This window comes from Bufo bufo, chromosome 6 (genome assembly GCF_905171765.1).
Source record: "Bufo bufo chromosome 6, aBufBuf1.1, whole genome shotgun sequence".
NCBI classification, from domain to species: Eukaryota; Metazoa; Chordata; class Amphibia; order Anura; family Bufonidae; genus Bufo; species Bufo bufo.
In genome coordinates, this window is record NC_053394.1 from 25006913 (window position 1) to 25027245 (window position 20333).

General features: G+C 42.9%; 1 protein-coding gene across 2 annotated transcripts in view; it reads right to left on the reverse strand.

Annotated features, from left to right (window-relative positions):
* LOC121005177 (roundabout homolog 2-like) overlaps positions 1–20333 on the reverse strand; it is a 68333-nt gene that overhangs the window by 14996 nt on the left and 33004 nt on the right. For both annotated transcript variants that reach the window (XM_040437756.1, XM_040437757.1), the window contains exons 4-9: positions 19571–19708; positions 18583–18816; positions 17472–17816; positions 17143–17385; positions 7942–8066; positions 4261–4334 (exon numbers count right to left, since the gene is read on the reverse strand). In XM_040437756.1, coding sequence (XP_040293690.1) covers positions 4261–4334; positions 7942–8066; positions 17143–17385; positions 17472–17816; positions 18583–18816; positions 19571–19708 — 1159 coding nt within the window. The remainder of the gene's footprint in view (positions 1–4260; positions 4335–7941; positions 8067–17142; positions 17386–17471; positions 17817–18582; positions 18817–19570; positions 19709–20333) is intronic.

Below are 20333 nucleotides of genomic sequence, written 5' to 3' on the forward strand. Positions count from 1 at the left end.
TGTGTACATGACTGCCCCCTGCTGCCTGGCAGGTGCTGCCAGGCAGCAGGGGGCAGCCCCCCCCCCCTGTAGTTAACACATTGGTGGCCAGTGCGGCCGCCCCCCCCCCCCCTCCCTCCCCTGTAGTTAACTCATTGGTGGCCAGTGGGCACCCCTCCCTCCCCTGTAGTTAACTCATTGGTGGCCAGTGCGGCCGGCCCCCCTCCCTCCCCTGTAGTTAACTCGTTGGTGGCCAGTGGGCCCCCCCTCTCTCCCCTGTAGTTAACTCATTGGTGGCCAGTGCGGCCGCCCCCCCCCCTCCCTCCCCTGTAGTTAACTCATTGGTGGCCAGTGGGCACCCCTCCCTCCCCTGTAGTTAACTCATTGGTGGCCAGTGCGGCCGGCCCCCCTCCCTCCCCTGTAGTTAACTCGTTGGTGGCCAGTGGGCCCCCCCTCTCTCCCCTGTAGTTAACTCATTGGTGGCCAGTGCGGCCGGCCCCCCTCCCTCCCCTGTAGTTAACTCGTTGGTGGCCAGTGGGCCCCCCTCTCTCCCCTGTAGTTAACTCGTTGGTGGCCAGTGGGCCTTCTCCCCTCCCGCCCCCTCCTAATTAAAATCTCCCCCCTATCATTGGTGGCAGCGGAGTGTACCGATCGGAGTCCCAGTTTAATCGCTGGGGCTCCGATCGGTAACCATGGCAACCAGGACGCTACTGCAGTCCCGGTTGCCATGGTTACTTAGCAATTTGTAGAACCATTATACTTACCTGTGAGCTGCGATGTCTGCATCCGGCAGGGAGCTCCTCCTACTGGTAAGTGACATGTCATGTCACTTACCAGTAGGAGGAGCTCCCGGCCGGACGTCACTTACCAGTAGGAGGAGCTCCCGGCCGGACGCAGACATCGCAGCTCACAGGTAAGTATAATGGTTCTACAAATTGCTAAGTAACCATGGCAACCGGGACTGCAGTAGCGTCCTGGTTGCCATGGTTACCGATCGGAGCCCCAGCGATTAAACTGGGACTCCGATCGGTACACTCCGCTGCCACCAATGATAGGGGGGAGATTTTAATTAGGAGGGGGAGGGAGGGGAGAAGGCCCACTGGCCACCAACGAGTTAACTACAGGGGAGGGAGGGGGGCCGGCTGCACTGGCCACCAATGAGTTAACTACAGGGGAGGGGGGCCGGCCGCACTGGCCACCAATGAGTTAACTACAGGGGAGGGAGGGGGGGGGGGCGGCCGCACTGGCCACCAATGTGTTAACTACAGGGAGGGGGGGCTGCCCCCTGCTGCCTGGCAGCACCTGCCAGGCAGCAGGAGGCAGTCATGTACACAGTTCTTTTAGTATATTCTAACCTGAAGTGTCCCCATCACCATGGGAACGCCTCTGTGTTAGAATATACTGTCGGATTTGAGTTTCACGATGTAACTCAAATCCGACGGTATATTCTAACATAGAGGAGTTCCCATGGTGATGGGGACGCTTCAAGTTAAAATATACCATCGGATTGGAGAAAACTCCGATCCTATGGTATATTAACTCCTGACTTTACATTAAAAGTCAATGGGGACGAATCCGTTTGAAATTGCACCATATTGTGTCAACGTCAAACGGATCCGTCCCCATTGACTTGCATTGTAAGTCAGGACGGATCCGTTTGGCTCCGCACGGCCAGGCGGACACCAAAATGACTTTTTTTTCATGTCCGCGGATCCTCCAAAAATCAAGGAAGACCCACGGACGAAAAAACGGTCACGGATCATGGCAAAACGGAACCCGTTTTTGCGGACCGCAAAAAATTACGGTCGTGTGCATGAGGCCTTACACTGAAACTGGTACTGCTGACATACTTTCTATCCACAGAAACTTTGGGATTTACATCCCCTGACTGAGTTGTCTGGGTATTGTTTCCCAGATTTTAGCCTTGCTTGGGGAGCTTCACCTCCCAGGGTGTCCCCTCCATGGGCTTTCTCCAGACATCCAAAGACTCAGAAGAGCTACAGATACACAACATCTCAGAAAGGAGGCAGTATTATAGTAGTTATATTCTTGTACATAGGAGGCAGTATTATAGTAGTTATATTCTTGTACATAGGAGGCAGTATTATAGTAGTTATATTCTTGTACATAGGAGGCAGTATTATAGTAGTTATATTCTTGTACATAGTAGCAGTATTATAGTAGTTATATTCTTGTACATAGTAGCAGTATTATAGTAGTTATATTCTTGTACATAGTAGCAGTATTATAGTAGTTATATTCTTGTACATAGGAGGCAGTATTATAGTAGTTATATTCCTGTACATAGGAGGCAGTATTATAGTAGTTATATTCTTGTACATAGGAGCAGTATTATAGTAGTTATATTCCTGTACATAGGAGCAGTATTATAGTAGTTATATTCCTGTACATAGGAGGCAGTATTATAGTAGTTATATTATTGTACATAGGAGCAGTATTATAGTAGTTATATTCTTGTACATAGGAGGCAGTATTATAGTAGTTATATTATTGTACATGGGAGCAGTATTATAGTAGTTACCGGTATATTCCTGTACATAGGAGCAGTATTATAGCATTTATATTCTTGTTATATAGGAGGCAGTATTATAGTAGTTATATTCTTGTACATAGGAGCAGTATTATAGTAGTTATATTCTTGTACATAGGAGCAGTATTATAGTAGTTATATTCTTGTACATAGGAGCAGTATTATAGTAGTTATATTCTTGTACATAGGAGGCAGTATTATAGTAGTTATATTCTTGTACATAGGAGCAGTATTATAGTAGTTATATTCTTGTACATATGAGCAGTATTATAGTAGTTATATTCTTGTACATAGGAGCAGTATTATAGTAGTTATATTCTTGTACATAGGAGCAGTATTATAGTAGTTATATTCTTGTACATAGGAGGCAGTATTATAGTAGTTATATTCTTGTACATAGGAGCAGTATTATAGTAGTTATATTCTTGTACATATGAGCAGTATTATAGTAGTTATATTCTTGTACATAGGAGCAGTATTATAGTAGTTATATTCTTGTACATAGGAGGCAGTATTATAGTAGTTATATTCTAGTACACAGGAGCAGTATTATAGTAGTTATATTATTGTACATAGGAGCAGTATTATAGTAGTTATATTCCTGTACATAGGAGCAGTATTATAGTAGTTATATTCTTGTACATAGGAGGCAGTATTATAGTAGTTATATTCTAGTACACAGGAGCAGTATTATAGTAGTTATATTCTAGTACATAGGAGCAGTATTATAGTAGTTATATTATTGTACATAGGAGGCAGTATTATAGTAGTTATATTATTGTACATAGGAGCAGTATTATAGTAGTTATATTCCTGTACATAGGAGCAGTATTATAGTAGTTATATTCTTGTACATAGGAGCAGTATTATAGTAGTTATATTCTTGTACATAGGAGCAGTATTATAGCAGTTACAGTATATTCTTGTACATAGGAGGCAGTATTATAGCAGTTATATTCTTGTACATAGGAGGCAGTATTATAGCAGTTATATTCTTGTATATAGGAGGCAGTATTATAGTAGTTATATTCTTGTACATAGGAGCAGTATTATAGTAGTTATATTCTTGTACATAGGAAGCAGTATTATAGTAGTTATATATTTGTACATAGGAGGCAGTATTATAGTAGTTATATTCTTTTACATAGGAGCAGTATTATAGTAGTTATATATTTGTACATAGGAGGCAGTATTATAGTAGTTATATTCTTGTACATAGGAGGCAGTATTATAGTAGTTATATTCTTGTACATAGGAGCAGTATTATAGTAGTTATATTCTTGTACATAGGAGCAGTATTATAGTAGTTATACTCTTGTACATAGGAGCAGTATTATAGTAGTTATATTCCTGTACATAGGAGCAGTATTATAGTAGTTATATTCTTATACACAGGAGCAGTATTATAGTAGTTATATTCTTGTACATAGGAGCAGTATTATAGTAGTTATATTCTTGTACATAGGAGCAGTATTATAGTAGTTATATTCCTGTACATAGGAGCAGTATTATAGTAGTTATACTCTTGTACATAGGAGCAGTATTATAGTAGTTATACTCTTGTACATAGGAGCAGTATTATAGTAGTTATATTCTTATAACTATAACTGTTTTTCTTTACACATTTATTCAGAAAGGTTTTAAAAACTCTCTGTTGGAAATGTCTACATATGCTTCTAGTCTATTTTAATGACTTTGGCCAGATTTTCATAATTATAAATAATTCTTACCCTTTATAGTCACATTCACATCTTCTGTGGTGGTGCAAGTTTTCAAGTAACCATGCCCTGTACCGTGCTCGTCTCTGAAAGAGAATGAATACTATATAAGTGGAAACTGAAGCATCCTTTATTTGCAATAAATACAATATTTCCCCTTGCCAATACTTCCTGTATTAGTCCATATTTCTTCTGTTTGAAAAAAAAAATTCTAGGGTCCATCTTTATGGTCATACACATAAAATGCCTCAACAGTTTGAAGTGATTTTAAAGGGGCATCACATGTGAAAGTGTCTATAAATTTGGGACTTGGCAGCAGTTTTTTTGTAAATTTAGTTCTTTTCTGCTAAGTGTCCAACTGAATTAAGATTTAATTTTGTGCCATGCATTCAGGACCTGTGGTCACATGTTCAGGTCCGCAAGCCAGTAAAATACATTATAGTCAATAGTCTCATGGATTCAATATATCTACATTGCTTCTACAATACATCGGTGGCGTGTGCCTGCGGACTTATTTTTACATCTCTAGAATTCATATTGATGCTCGGAGGTCTGTTTTGGCTTCTCTGACGGCTTATCCATTTGGGACCTGCTACCTTTATTCTCTGACTACTGATCAGCCAGTGACACATCACAGCATCAGCCGAGCATTCTGCCTGTCATTTATGCAGTTTTTATCAAACAATATTTCTCTGTGTATCACTCCTATTTTTATTTTTCAATAGCTATTTTTAAGAGCACTAGACAGGGCTATTTTAGGCATTTCAGGTACAGGTCCACATGGTGCACATTTGCCCTCCTGCTGGGGGTAGGTACTAGACAGATCCTGCTGCAATGACTGCTGAAGCAGTCAACAGCAGAAAGGGGTTTCCAGAAGGGCAGAAACAGGAGTAAGCATCCTGTACAAAAAAAAGAAAATAGACAAAAAGCAGAGCACAGAAAATGTGTCGGAAAAGGTTTCACAGAGCACCCCCAGTGTCAGGGCAGCAAAAAGAGAATCTTCTACCTGAGAAGGACCCAAGAAGACTAGACTTGGACTAATATCTTTGGATGGGGATGAGAGTGACCATTGGCTGCAGAGGTGATGACTTCCGCAAGGACAAGGCTGCCGATGAAGTCAATGACGGCTGACAATGACAACCATTTTGACAAAGTGCCTGGTGATAGCTGGGTCCAGGATAGAGAACCAACAACACAGGTTAGTGCTGTCCGGTCCTATGAGAGCATACACCTGGCCCACGTCAGCCCCTGAGTGAGAGCCACAGTAATTCAGGAGGATAGAATGCTCCAGGTGAAATGGACAAGATGCAGGCCACCCCATCTAAGGCTTATATAATGTCCCTGTGCAGCGAACCCGAGGGGACGCTCAGGACGGGGAAGATGGGAGTGGTGATTGTGACCTTAGGAGGAGTAGTAGCGCTCACAGTTCACAGTGGCAGATCTCCCTCTGGTGCTCCTTGGGGCTGTGCAGTGAATCGTTGTGTTCGGTGGGTGTTTGGCTGGATGCAAGATAGGAGTGTAGGTGGAGGGTGGGCGTAATATGGAGGCAATGAGGTACGCCGAAACGCGCGTTGGGGTTGGCGCCATCCTGGAGGAGACTCTGTATGGGTAAATGTCCCTTTTCCCTACTATGTATGATTCTATGTATGCATAATAATTTTTTCTGAACAATCATGTTCAAGGATAGGGACTCCGTTCATTGTATGTCTCCTCCAGCGATGTTGCTTTTTATCGCCTGCACTGATTCTTTTAATCATGTATGTTGTTTAATTATTAATGTGATTTTGTAATAAAGAACTATCTAGTACCAGCGGTCTGGCATTTTCTATGTAGGTTATTTATTTATTTTTTTCCATTGATTATAATGAATAAAGTCTCTCTGATGAGAGTAGCAGTACAGGTGGCAGCAAAGTCACAGTTAAGAGGTATTTCATAGAACAGCAGTATCATCAATGGCAGCATATAGGCAACATCAATGGTGGTGCAGTATTCTTTTTCTCCCTCATTCTACAGTCTTTCCAAGTAACCATAGGCACAGGCTCGGACTGGCCCACAGGGGTACAGGTAAATCTGTCATGGACGTTCCCACGACAGGTGGCAGGAGATCGGTGAGACTGGCAGCACGTGGTTTGATCCGACATATTTTCCGTTTGGATCAAATGACGTCTGTGTTGTTTCTGGCGCTTCCCACACCTTCTTCTATTGTGGTTATTTAACCTTCTCTATTTATTGTTGTTTCTCCCGCTATGCTATGCGGTTTATAGCTTCTGTTGGACCTGTGGATAGCTGGTGTGTGGATCTCGGCTGAGTTCCTGGTGCTGCCATAGCCACTTGAAAGTTAAGTGTTCTCTTTCCCTTTTGTATTTTGGTTGGGTTATTTTGTGGGTTGCATTTCCCTGTCATTTGTATTAAGGCCTGAGGGAGACTCCTGTTCGTCCTTCCTTTTGGAGGAACAGGTTGTCTCAGTCCTGACATTAGTACCAGGGTCCTATAGGGTGAGTTAGGACACTAGAACCTACCTCTGGGGTCTGTCCATACTGGTAGTTAGTCAGGACTTTGATTAGGGTTTTACTAGGCGGTGTCCATCTCCTTTCCATAGTTTCCAGGCCTTATTCCCTCACCCCTTTCCCTCCTATGTTCGGTGTGGTGTTTCCCTCCCACACCCAAATGTGACAGAATCCCCCGGTGGGCCCCTGAGCAAGGTGGGCCCCTAGTCTCCCACCCCCTTCACAAGTGGCACATAACACAGTAGACTTACTGCACTACATACATATATTCCTCAACCAGCTGATGTTCATATAAAAACTTGATAGATTATTAAAGAAACTCCCCAGTTTATTATTATAGACACGATCAGAGCTGAGACGACTTCTAGGTACAGAGGAAAGCTGCCAGTGTCCTCTTCTCCCGGGGAACTACCTTCTCAAAGCTTCTGCAGGGACCCCCATATTCAATCATCTGGTAGCATCCTCCTGCTGTGTGAGCAGGTAATATGTGAATGTATCCGTACGGTGGGCCCCCAGAATAAATTTTACTGGTGGGCCCTAGGTACCCCAGTCCGACACTGGTTAGGCATGCTATATTGATCTTGGTAACTCTGCTTCTGCAGTTCCCGAACTTAATGGATCCCAGTGTGGTACTGTAGGTGCCTGAGCTACCCTTGCATCCCACAGGAGTGAAGTCGCATGCCATAAACAGTCTGTACCTCACTGACGTTATCTCGCAGCGCCAAAAAAGAAAGATTCAAAGGTGACATGACAGGACATTCTATGTGCAGTCCGCATTTTTGCATAACCATAGACTTGAATGAGGCCACGGACCGCACTTTGCCGACAAGTATAGGAGATGTTCTATCCTTTATGTGGACATACAGAAGCGTATAACACATGGTGTGGTATCCGTGGATTTTGCGGTTCCATAGAAATGAATGGGTCTGCATATGATCCAGAAAAAAACGTGAAATGGATGCGGAAAGCAAATTACGGTTGTGTGAATGGGCCATTAATACAGTGGAGAATAATCATCTACAACCTCAGGTGGACCTCATCATCTGTTGGGAAGCAAGGGCGACCCTTGGATTCCTCATGCGCTGCCCGATGCACCACTTATGTAGCCCCCCGACATCCATGTACCATAAGTGAGTAATGCCATATTGTATAGGAAGATGTTATAACAGGATAAAGAAATACTTACCACTCTCCGGTGCCGGGCGATGATAACTGTCAGGACGGTCACAATTATTAGGAACACAATCACGCCGGCCACAACGGTCACCCAGAAGAGGGCGTTTGACAGGTCCAGGAAGCCAAGAGGTATCTCTGAAGAAAGACATAATATATATTTATTGCCTCTTAATTTGGCCACGTGCAGCAACCCCCTGAGGAGCTGGCGTGGAGGATAGGAGTAGTAGTGGCCCTGATGAAATATTGTGTCACGAACTCCCTCAGGCTGTTGCTCTCTGGGGATCGGTGCAGTGGTATTATTGTAATATATGGGCCAGAGTTAAACGTAACAAACTCTTTTCACTAAGTGCAATGTAGAACTTGAAACACGTACTGTAGCAGCCGGCGTTTTATGCAATTGCTCCTCTCGCACCAGCAAGCAGTGGTGTAGCTTGGGGGGAAAGGGGGTTTGCCCCGGGCACCAAACTGCAGGGGGCTGATTCTAGTAAAGCAGTGGACTGCTGGGTTCCCGTCCCCGCCATTCAGCCTCATAGGCTTCAGACCACTAGATCTGAAACCTATGAGGCAGTAGAAAGGTGCAGGAGACCTCACGTGACCTCCTGTGCCGGGTCTCACGGGTTGATGTGATGACGCGGTGCGGGAGGGCATGGTGTGACCACCTGCGGCGGGACGCCAGAGCTCAGGCCATTGGCGGCAGCAGAGAAAGGAACGGGGGTGGGGGCAGAGCATTTTATATACTACGGAGGGGGAATTATATATACTAATAATACAGAGGGGGCATTATATATAATAATCTATATATATAAAGGATGTTTGTATGTATATATTTTCTGCGATCACTCAAAAACACAACCATCGATTTCAACGAAACTTGGTATACACATCCCTTGATATTCCCAAAAAAATGACCTGCATTAGCCAATACAAGCCTGCAAGTCTTTCTCTTCATATCCCAGCTGCCATACACACGGTCACATGTCCCTTATCAGCCAATAGAAGCTCGCAGGCCCTTAGTCTCCACATACACACAGTTTTACTCCAGGTTTCCATAACAACCCAGCCATTTTTCTTCACTGCTGTAGGTCAGCTTTAGGCTAGGGCTACACGACGACATGTGTCAGGCGACAATAAGTCGCACGACACATAAGGCACAACTACACTGCTACATGTGTCGAGTGACATTGATGTCGCAACTATTTTTATAATGTTAGTCTATGGTGTCGCACTGCGACATGTGACATGCTACGACTGCGACACGACAGTCGCAGAAAAATCCATCTTGGATGGATTTTTAGCGACTGTCGTGTCACAGTCGCAGCATGTCACATGTCGCAGTGTGACACCATTATAAAAATTGTTTTGACAAAATGTTGCGCGATATATACCATCGTGTAGCCCTAGCATTAAAGGGGCAGGGCGCTGTGGATGTTAATGTTAAGGTGACATGCCGCTGTGGAGGTCACTGTTAAAGGGGTGGACACTGTGGCGGTCACTGTTAAGGCATCGGGCCCCTGAGGAAGTCACTGTCAAGGGAGTGGGGTGCTGTGAAGGTCAAAGTTAAGGGGATGGGCTGCTGTGGAGGTCCCATTGTAAAGTGGACGGGCACTGTGGGGGGGTCAGTGTTAAGGGGCGGGGTGCTGTAGACGTCACTGTTATGGGGGATACTATCGATATATTTTAACCCCTTCAGGACGCAGCCTTATTTCACCTTAACCACTTCAGCCCCCAGTGCTTAAACACCCTGAAAGACCAGGCCACTTTTTACACTTCTGACCTACACTACTTTCACCGTTTATTGCTCGGTCATGCAACTTACCACCCAAATGAATTTTACCTCCTTTTCTTCTCACTAATAGAGCTTTCATTTGGTGGTATTTCATTGCTGCTGACATTTTTACTTTTTTTGTTATTAATCGAAATTTAACGATTTTTTTGCAAAAAAATGACATTTTTCACTTTCAGTTGTAAAATTTTGCAAAAAAAAAACTACATCCATATATAAATTTTTCGCAAAATTTATTGTTCTACATGTCTTTGATAAAAAAAAAATGTTTGGGTAAAAAAAAAAAATGGTTTGGGTAAAAGTTATAGCGTTTACAAACTATGGTACAAAAATGTGAATTTCCGCTTTTTGAAGCAGATCTGACTTTCTGAGCACCTGTCATGTTTCCTGAGGTTCTACAATGGCCAGACAGTACAAACACCCCACAAATGACCCCAATTCGGAAAGTACACACCCTAAGGTATTCGCTGATGGGCATAGTGAGTTCATAGAACTTTTTATTTTTTGTCACAAGTTAGCGGAAAATGATGATTTTTTTTTTTTTTTTTCTTACAAAGTCTCATATTCCACTAACTTGTGACAAAAAATAAAAAGTTCTATGAACTCACTATTCCCATCAGCGAATACCTTGGGGTCTCTTCTTTCCAAAATGGGGTCACTTGTGGGGTAGTTATACTGCCCTGGCATTCTAGGGGCCCAAATGTGTGGTAAGGAGTTTGAAATCAAATTCTGTAAAAAATGACCTGTGAAATCCGAAAGGTGCTCTTTGGAATATGGGCCCCTTTGCCCACCTAGGCTGCAAAAAAGTGTCACACATCTGGTATCTCCGTATTCAGGAGAAGTTGAGGAATGTGTTTTGGGGTGTCTTTTTACATATACCCATGCTGGGTGAGATAAATATCTTGGTCAAATGCAAACTTTGTATAAAAAAATGGGAAAAGTTGTCTTTTGCCAAGATATTTCTCTCACCCAGCATGGGTATATGTAAAATGACACCCCAAAACACATTCCCCAACTTCTCCTGAGTACGGAGATACCAGATGTGTGACACTTTTTTGCAGCCTAGGTGGGCAAAGGGGCCCATATTTCAAAGAGCACCTTTCGGATTTCACAGGTCATTTTTTACAGAATTTGATTTCAAACTCCTTACAACACATTTGGGCCCCTAGAATGCCAGGGCAGTATAACTACCCCACAAGTGACCCCATTTTGGAAAGAAGAGACCCCAAGGTATTCGCTGATGGGCATAGTGAGTTCATGGAAGTTTTTATTTTTTGTCACAAGTTAGTGGAATATGAGACTTTGTATGGAAAAAAAAAAAAAAAAATCTGCATTTTCCACTAACTTGTGACAAAAAATAAAAAATTCTAGGAACTCGCCATGCCCCTCACGGAATACCTTGGCATGTCTTCTTTCCAAAATGGGGTCACTTGTGGGGTAGTTATACTGCCCTGGCATTTTCCAGGGGCCCTAATGTGTGGTAAGTAGGTAAATGACCTGTGAAATCCTAAAGGTGCTCTTTGGAATATGGGCCCCTTTGCCCACCTAGGCTGCAAAAAAGTGTCACACATGTGGTATCGCCGTATTCAGGAGAAGTTGGGGAATGTGTTTTGGGGTGTCATTTTACATATACCCTTGCTGGGTGAGAGAAATATCTTGGCAAAAGACAACTTTTCCCATTTTTTTATACAAAGTTGGCATTTGACCAAGATATTTATCTCACCCAGCATGGGTATATGTAAAATGACACCCCAAAACACATTCCCCAACTTCTCCTGAGTACGGCGATACCAGATGTGTGACACTTTTTTGCAGCCTAGATGCGCAAAGGTGCCCAAATTCCTTTTAGGAGGGCATTTTTAGACATTTGGATACCAGACTTCTTCTCACGCTTTGGGGCCCCTAGAATGCCAGGGCAGTATAAATACCCCACATGTGACCCCATTTTGGAAAGAAGACACCCCAAGGTATTCAATGAGGGGCATGGCGAGTTCATAGAATTTTTTTTTTTTTTGGCACAAGTTAGCGGAAATTGATATTTCCGCTAACTTGGGACAAAAATTTCAATCTTTCATGGACTAAATATGCCCCTCACGGAATACCTGGGGGTGTCTTCTTTCCGAAATGGGGTCACATGTGGGGTATTTATACTGCCCTGGCATTCTAGGGGCCCTAAAGCGTGAGAAGAAGTCTGGAATATAAATGTCTAAAAAATTTTACGCATTTGGATTCCGTGAGGGGTATGGTGAGTTCATGTGAGATTTTATTTTTTTACACAAGTTAGTGGAATATGAGACTTTGTAAGAAAAAAAAAAAATAATTCCGCTAACTTGGGCCAAAAAAATGTCTGAATGGAGCCTTACAGAGGGTGATCAATGACAGGGGGGGTGATCAATGACAGGGGGGGTGATCAATGACAGGGGGGGTGATCAATGACAGGGAGGTGATCAGGGAGTCTATATGGGGTGATAACCACAGTCATTGATCATGCCCCTGTAAGGCTTCCTTCAGACGTCCGGATGCGTTTTGCGGATCCGATCCATCTATCAGTGCATCCGTAAAAATCATGCGGACATCTGAATGGAGCTTTACAGGGGGGTAATCGATGACAGGGGGGTGATCAGGGAGTCTATATGGGGTGATAACCACAGTCATTGATCATGCCCCTGTAAGGCTTCATTCAGACGTCCGGATGCGTTTTGCGGATCCGATCCATCTATCAGTGGATCCGTAAAAATCATGCGGACATCTGAATGGAGCTTTACAGGGGGTTGATCAATGACAGGGGGGTAATCAATGACAGGGGGGTGATCAGGGAGTCTATATGGGGTGATCAGGGGCTAATAAGGGGTTAATAAGTGACGGGGGGGGGGGTGTAGTGTAGTGTAGTGGTGCTTGGTGCTACTTTACTGAGCTACCTGTGTCCTCTGGTGGTCGATCCAAACAAAGGGGACCACCAGAGGACCAGGTAGCAGGTATATTAGACGCTGTTATCAAAACAGCGTCTAATATACCTGTTAGGGGTTAAAAAAAACACATCACCAGCCTGCCAGCGAACGATCGCCGCTGGCAGGCTGGAGATCCACTCTCTTACCTTACGATCCTGTGAGCGCGCGCGCCTGTGTGCGCGCGTTCACAGGAAATCTCGCGTCTCGCGAGATGACGCATATATGCGTGACTCTGCGCAGGGCTGCCACCTCCGGAACGCGATCCTGCGTTAGGCGGTCCGGAGGTGGTTAAGGACCAGGCCATTTTTTGCAAATCTGACCAGAGTCACTTTAAGTGGTGATAGCTTTAAAACGTTTTGACTTATCCAGGCCATTCTGAGATTTGTTTTTTTTTGTCACATATTGTACTTCATGACACTGATAAAATGGAGTAAAAAAAATTCACTTTTATTTTAAAAAAAAATACAAAATTTGCCCAAAATTTTGAAAAATGAGCAAATTTCAATTTCTCTACTTCTATAATACATAGTAATACCTACAAAAATAGTTATTACTTTACATTTCCCATATGTCTACTTTATGTTAGGATCATTTTAGGAATGACGTTTTATTTTTGGGGGACGTTACAATGCTTAGAAGTTTAGAAGTTTAGAAGTAAATATTGAAATTTCTCAGAAATTTTCAAAAACCAACTTTTTAAGGACCAGTTCAGGTCTGAAGTCACTTTGCGAGGCTTACATAATAGAAACCACACAAAAATGACCCCATTCTAGAAACTACACCCCTCAAGGTATTCAAAACTGATTTTACAAATGTCGTTAATCATTTAGGTGTTCCACAAGAATGAATGGAAAATAGAGATACAATTTCAAAATTGCACTTTTTGGGCAGATTTTCCATTTTAATATTTTTTTTCCAGTTACAAAGCAAGGGTTAACAGCCAAACAGAACTCAATATTTATGGCCCTGATTCTGTAGTTTACAGAAACACCCCATATGTGGTCGTAAACTGCTGTACGGGCACACGGCAGGGCGCAGAAGGAAAGGAATGCCATACGGTTTTTGGAAGGCAGATTTTGCTGGACAGTTTCTTTGACACCAGGTCCCATTTGAAGCCCCCCTAATGCACCCCTAGAGTCGAAACTCCAAATAAGTTACCCCATTTTAGAAACTACGGGATAGGGTGGAAGTTTTGTTGGTACTAGTTTAGGGTACATATGATTTTTGGTTGCTCTATATTACACTTTTTGTGAGGCAAGGTAACAAGAAATAGCTGTTTTGGCACCGTTTTTATTATTTGTTATTTACAACATTCATCTGACAGGTTAGATCATGTGGTATTTTTATAGAGCAGGTTGTCACAGATGCGGCGATACCTAATATGTATACAATTTTTTTTATTTATGTAAGTTTTACACAATGATTTCCTTTTTGAAACAAAAAAAATCATGTTTTAGTGTTTCCATAGTCTGAGAGCCATAGTTTTTTCAATTTTTGGGCGATTATCTTGGGTAGGGTATGATTTTTGTGGGATGAGATGACGGTTTGATTGGCACTATTTTGGGGTGCGTATGACTTTTTGATCGCTTGTTATTACACTTTTTGTGATGTAAGATGACAAAAAAATTGTTTTTTTTACACGTTTTTTTTTTACGCTGTTCATCTGAGGGGTTAGGTCATGTGATATTTTTATAGAGTAGGTTATTACGGATGCGGCGATACCTAATATGTATACTTTTTTTATTTATGTAAGTTTTACACAATAATATCATTTTTGAAACAAAAAAATATCATGTTTTAGTGTCTATATTCTGAGCCATAGTTTGTTTGTTTTTTTGGGCGATTGACTTAGGTAGGGTCTTATTTTTTGCAGGATGAGGTGACGATTAGATTAGTACTATTTTGGTTGGCATACGCCTTTTTGATCGCTTACTGTTGTACTTTTTGTGATGTAAGGTGTCAAAAAAATGTTTATAGACATACGGATGCGGCGATACCTAATATGTCTCCCCCATCCACTATTTTTTACCAATTTTCTTTTACTTTATTTGGGGAAAATGACGTTTTTGTTTATTTTTAATTGAAACTTTAAATTTTTGGGGGGGAAAACTTTATTTTTTGTCCCACTATCGGATTTCAACTTTTGGGGGTCTAATCCCTTTTACAATACATTCCAATACTTCTGTATTGGAATGCATTGGCTGTATGAGTAATACTGTGTGTATTACTCATACAGCTTCCGGCCTGTGAGATCCAGGGGGCTGGATCTCACAGGCACATCACCGGAAGGCAGCGCGATGCCTTCCATGCCATCGGGTCCCCCCTACAGCCGCATGGGGACCCGATGGCACCGCCGCCAGCCGCCACCGCAACAGTGAAAAGCCGCAAACCGCAGGTCTGAATTGAGGATCGCCGACACGGGGGGGGGGGGGGGTCACGGGACCCCCCCCTTGCATTTAGCCAAGGTGCCTGCTCAATGATTTGAGCAGGCACCGGGTTCCGATCACCGCCCGCCGAGCGGCGGTGATCGGAAATACACAGGACGTACCCGTACGCCCTGTGTCCTTAAGTACCAGGACAACATGCCGTACCGGTACGCCCTGTGTCCTGAACAGGTTAACGACACTCAGAAACATTAAATGAAATAGATGAAATATACCCATGCGAAGCCGGGTCCTTCTGCTAGTATAATAATAATACAGAGGGGGGAATTATATATAATAATAATACAGAGAGCGACATTATATACCCTAATAATACAGAGGGGGGAATTATATATAATAATAATACAGAGGGGGGCAATTATATATTTTAATAATACAGAGGGCATTATACATATGGGCACTACGGGGTGGCGGTGCATTATATGTAGTGGCACTACGGGGGGCACTGCAGTGTGGCTTTATAAATACTGGGGCTACTACAGGGGGCATTATAACTACTGGAGACACTATAGGGGGCTTTATTACTACTGTGGGCTCCATAGGGGGGCCTTATAGAAGGGTTTTGTTACTGCTGGGGACCTTATTTCTTGATCAGAGGAGACGTCACTGGATGTAAGAGGTATTTGGCGCTGTATTCTTCTGTATATTATGTAGATCTGTATGCAATGTCCATCCAAATATCTCTTTAACAGTAGGGCTGGGGAGTTGTTGGACTGAGAATTTTCCACAGCAGGGGCAGCAGAAAGGCTAGAATCGGTCCTTCCCTTTAAGCCACTGAGGGCATCTGTAGGCCCACACCGCCGCAGCCCAGCCCCCGGTCACACTGTCCCTGTTCTGAATTCTAGGGCCTCTGACCACAACAATGCAGACCAATTTTCGCTCTGTGCATTGCCGGGGTGGGCAGCCTCAGAACTCATAACAGGCATAAGCAATAGTGTCCACTGCTTCATCATCTGTACTCAGAGCTTTATCGCCGTGCCATCTGTGGTGTTATATATGATTGCAGGTAGGTAAAAAGGGGCGTGTCCACAGATTAGAGGAGGGGTGCAATACTTGGCTTGGCCCTGGCGCTGCAACCCACACTACGCCACTGCCAGCAAGGAATCTGGAGGCAGGTTGGACGGCTGCAGTTCCGCACTTAGGTGATACTGGCCTAGTGGTTCTTTGGTGATGGGTGTCTTGGCTGTAGTCCCTCACTTTACAGCAGTGTCTGTAGATGATAATGTAGCAATTCACACTGCTGTCCGTAATCTCAAGGCTTCAACTGAGGACAAATGGAATAGTTCTCTCTGGAGAATTTGGTAACAGGAGCAGGAGCTCTGACTAGTTCTTCCTCTCCTTTCCGTCTCTAGACAGAAGCTTCCCCTCTCGGCAGGGAGCAAGACCAGTCCACTCCTACCAAAAGGGAATGAAAAGGGTGGTTAGCCCTGTTCCTTACTAACCTTTGCCAACTATTCCTTTCTGGGAACTGCAGCCAGAAGCAAACAGTAAAATCAGATGTTGTTGACCGAATGATCCTTCAGCCTACAGCTATCTCTCCCGACTTCCCCATAAACATACACGGTCGGTTCGGCCAAATGTGTATGTGTTGCCAGTGAGATCTTACCATGCCATGTGCTCTGGAGTAATCAGATGTATCTCTACTTCTGCTCCCCCTCCCCTCTCCCAGCATTCAGTCCCAGAGAGAGAGAAAATGCAGCTGCATCCCCCTCCTCCCAATATGATATTTACTCTATACAGATTTTTTTGGGCACTGAGAGCTCGCAGGCAGGAATAAAGGGGACCACAGGCTCCTGGAAGGTGATGCAGATCCCACTTCTAAGTATCATATACTGACATGTACTACTGATTGATGCAACATAGTTGAGAATTATGATCACCTATCCACCCGCTTCCACCTAATATGTGTGAATAAACCCTTTTCTCCACGTGATATAGAAGGTAATTCAGACTATTCCTCCTTGTCATCCATCATTTCAATGCCCCTAAATCACTCGCCTCTTGGGATTAGAGATTCATTAAAAGAGACCACATACCCAGTGTCAGGTTGGCGCTAGTAAGCCTATTTTCTCCAGTAAACACCCCACAGGTCCAGTTTCCGCTCGTTTCCTGCAGGACAGTGATTTCTTTGGCCAGATTGTCTTTCCCCGGTGGTCCGCAGATGTCGTAGCTCCTGTTCGTGTGACGCCAGCAAAGCCTCCCATCTTTATCGATGCAGTTGATCCCGCACAGGAGTGTGACGTTGCCCTCTGTGACAATGTTATTGTGGGACGTGGACACTGGAGAATGAAAATATAGCATCACATGAACGGGGTGAAACAACAACTCCCTGCTCAACTGACCTTCCTAAATCTGATGGCCTTACCTGTGAGATTGGCCACACACACGTCCTTGTGTAGCCTCTTCTTTCTGCCGCCGATCTGCAGAAGAATCTCCATCTGATAGAGACCACTTCTAGGACTGGTGATGGAAAGGTTTAAGTCCTGAGGGTCCATCTTTGGTTGACATTTCAGGGACCAGCAGGCGGCTCCTGAAGTGACCACGAGACTCTGTACAGTTTTGGGAGGATTTGATAAATACTTGAGGTCCCCTTCTACCGCCCCAATGTCGTCCTGCAGGGGAGACTCCTTAACGTTGAAATTAAACATAAAGGGAAGGGTTACGGACTTCTTCCGAGACATGTAGACAATGGCTGGAGACGATTTAAAACCTGTAAATGAAAGAAGTGAGAAGATCACAACAATACAGGTAGAATAGGCAGAACTGCAGTGTAAAGCATGGGGGATGGACAGAACGGAATCCTGGATTTCTTGCAACACAAGAGGTGTTTTTTTTGCAACTGTAGTCACTGGTACAAAGTTTCAGCAACTTATTGTAGCTGTTTATGACAGAGTTAAGCTAAGAAGCCGACAATAGGTAGCAGGTAAGTATCATGCCGAGGTAGTGACCAATCTGAAGGCAGCATGTTATAGAGGAGAAGGAGCTGAGCGGATTGATATATAGTTTGGTGGGAAAATTTTCAGTATAGCCTGTATATTATGTAAGTTGCTACTCCTTCTGGGCTTAAGAGTCCAGGGGGTGGTCCTATTAATGTTTGGAACTGCCCACTGGACTCAGAAGGGATTTAAATCAATGCATTTCAAGTTTTGCAGATTTTTTTTTTCCACCCCACAATCACATATATCAATCCGCTCCTTTTCTCCTGCTCTATAACATGGTGTCCACAGTTAGGACACGATATTTACTAGGAAATGCTCACTTTAGAGGATCCTGGTGAACTGGAGAGTAAGATGATCATCATTATCAGAGTCACTGAAAGGTAATGCTAATATATTCTCACTATCTTAATGCTTATGACCATAGAAGGTTTTTATCTCATTTGCCCCCTCAGGTTAGGGATGAAATCCTCCGATTCTGCTCAGATATCTAATTTCTATCCCCATCTTAGGGACTGTAATAACGGAACATGGCGGTACCTTTCACACTGATACTTTTCGAAAAATGCGCTTCGACCCCATCTTTCATCTTTATGTGGCAGACGTAATCCCCGCTTTGTTCTATCGTTATGTTCTTCACCTCCAGGTCGACTCCATCTGTAATCTTTACTCCATCTTTCAACCAACATACTTCAGACTTCACTACAGGAGAGGACTTGACGCTCAGTTTCAGGTTTTCGGACGTGATGAGGGTACCGGAGGGTTCTGCCGAGACTAAAACAAAACTACTGTCAAATAGGAAGGTAAAAGTTATTTTAAAGGGACCGGTCACCCCTCCTGACATGTAATAACCGTTCTGGAGCATCTATTCTTATGGCTGTATGTTGTGCCATTCTTTTATTATTCCTGCTAGAAGTTAGAAATGATTTACTAGCAGTTTGCAGTGCAGGCTCAGAAGGGCGTTACCAGTAGGAGATGTGTCCCTGCACCATCTGCCAATATCCAATCAGTGCGTAGGGCCACACCCCCAACTGTTAACACCCAGCTGGACCTTCATTCTTCTAGGAGGCATTATTAAGGAATGGCTCAACACAGAGCCATAAAAATGGATGCTCCAGAATAGTTATTACATGGGGAATGCAAGTAGTTACTAAATCAGACGTGTCAGGAGAGGACGGGTCCTTCTTAAGACAGGTTACAATGACCAACTGGGGGCTAAGCAGGTTAGCAAGCCAAGGCCCCATTTTGACTTTTAGCCCTTATTAGGTTGACTTTTTATGCTTTATGGCGTTGACTGGGGCAGAAAACCCATTTCAAATACTCGAAGGTGGGCTGCAAAAACCAGAACCCTGTGGTTGGAACAGGATAATGGAAGAGTGACGCCCATAACCGTTAGAGGCCCTTCTAACAAAAAGGGATTGTCCAAAAAATTAAGAAAAAAAAACAAAAAACAAAAAACAAAACATTTTCTCTCTCTCATATATATATACATATCTACATATACACTCACACACACACTATTACTGACCTTCAAAGACGACGAGCTCCACAGTTTTTACGACTGCACCGACCATTGCACACGTGAAAGTGCCGGAGTCTGAGAGCTGCACGTTAGCGGTTTCCAAGTTATTTGTGGCACCGGATGCGATACTGAATCGCTCACTGCCTGTTATATGACAGTAATCAAGGCGATAAATATAAAATATAAAAAAATATATACAAGTAATAATAACAATACTACTACTAATAAAAAGAATCACAGAGGAATGAAAGAGCTAGGGCTAATAATAATAGAAATCATACAAGTGAAAAATAATAAAATATAATTATCTAAAACTAAGAAATAATGATCAGAATAATATTAATAAAAAAATAACGCAATCATCAGTTAATCATAACAAAACTTCAGCACCATTAATGGTGATATTATGAAATTATATGAATAGAAAATTATATGTAAAAGAAAATGAATATATTAATAAGTGCACTATATAATGGCAATATTAATGTAATATTATATATATAAAATTAAATATTAATATTACATTTCATAATAAACGGCCACCAATAGTAATCACAAATTATGAAATAAAATAATGAGTAAAACAATGTTAATAAAATAATTATATAAAAATAGAAAACTATTTCATTGTTAATAAAATAATAAAATGAATAAGAATAATACTAATAGTAAATACTCCTACTATAATTAGGTTCTGTTATTCACTTTCCATCAGTGCTTCCATGTCATTCCAATATCTTTGCTGTCAGCAGGATTAACCCTGTTAAAT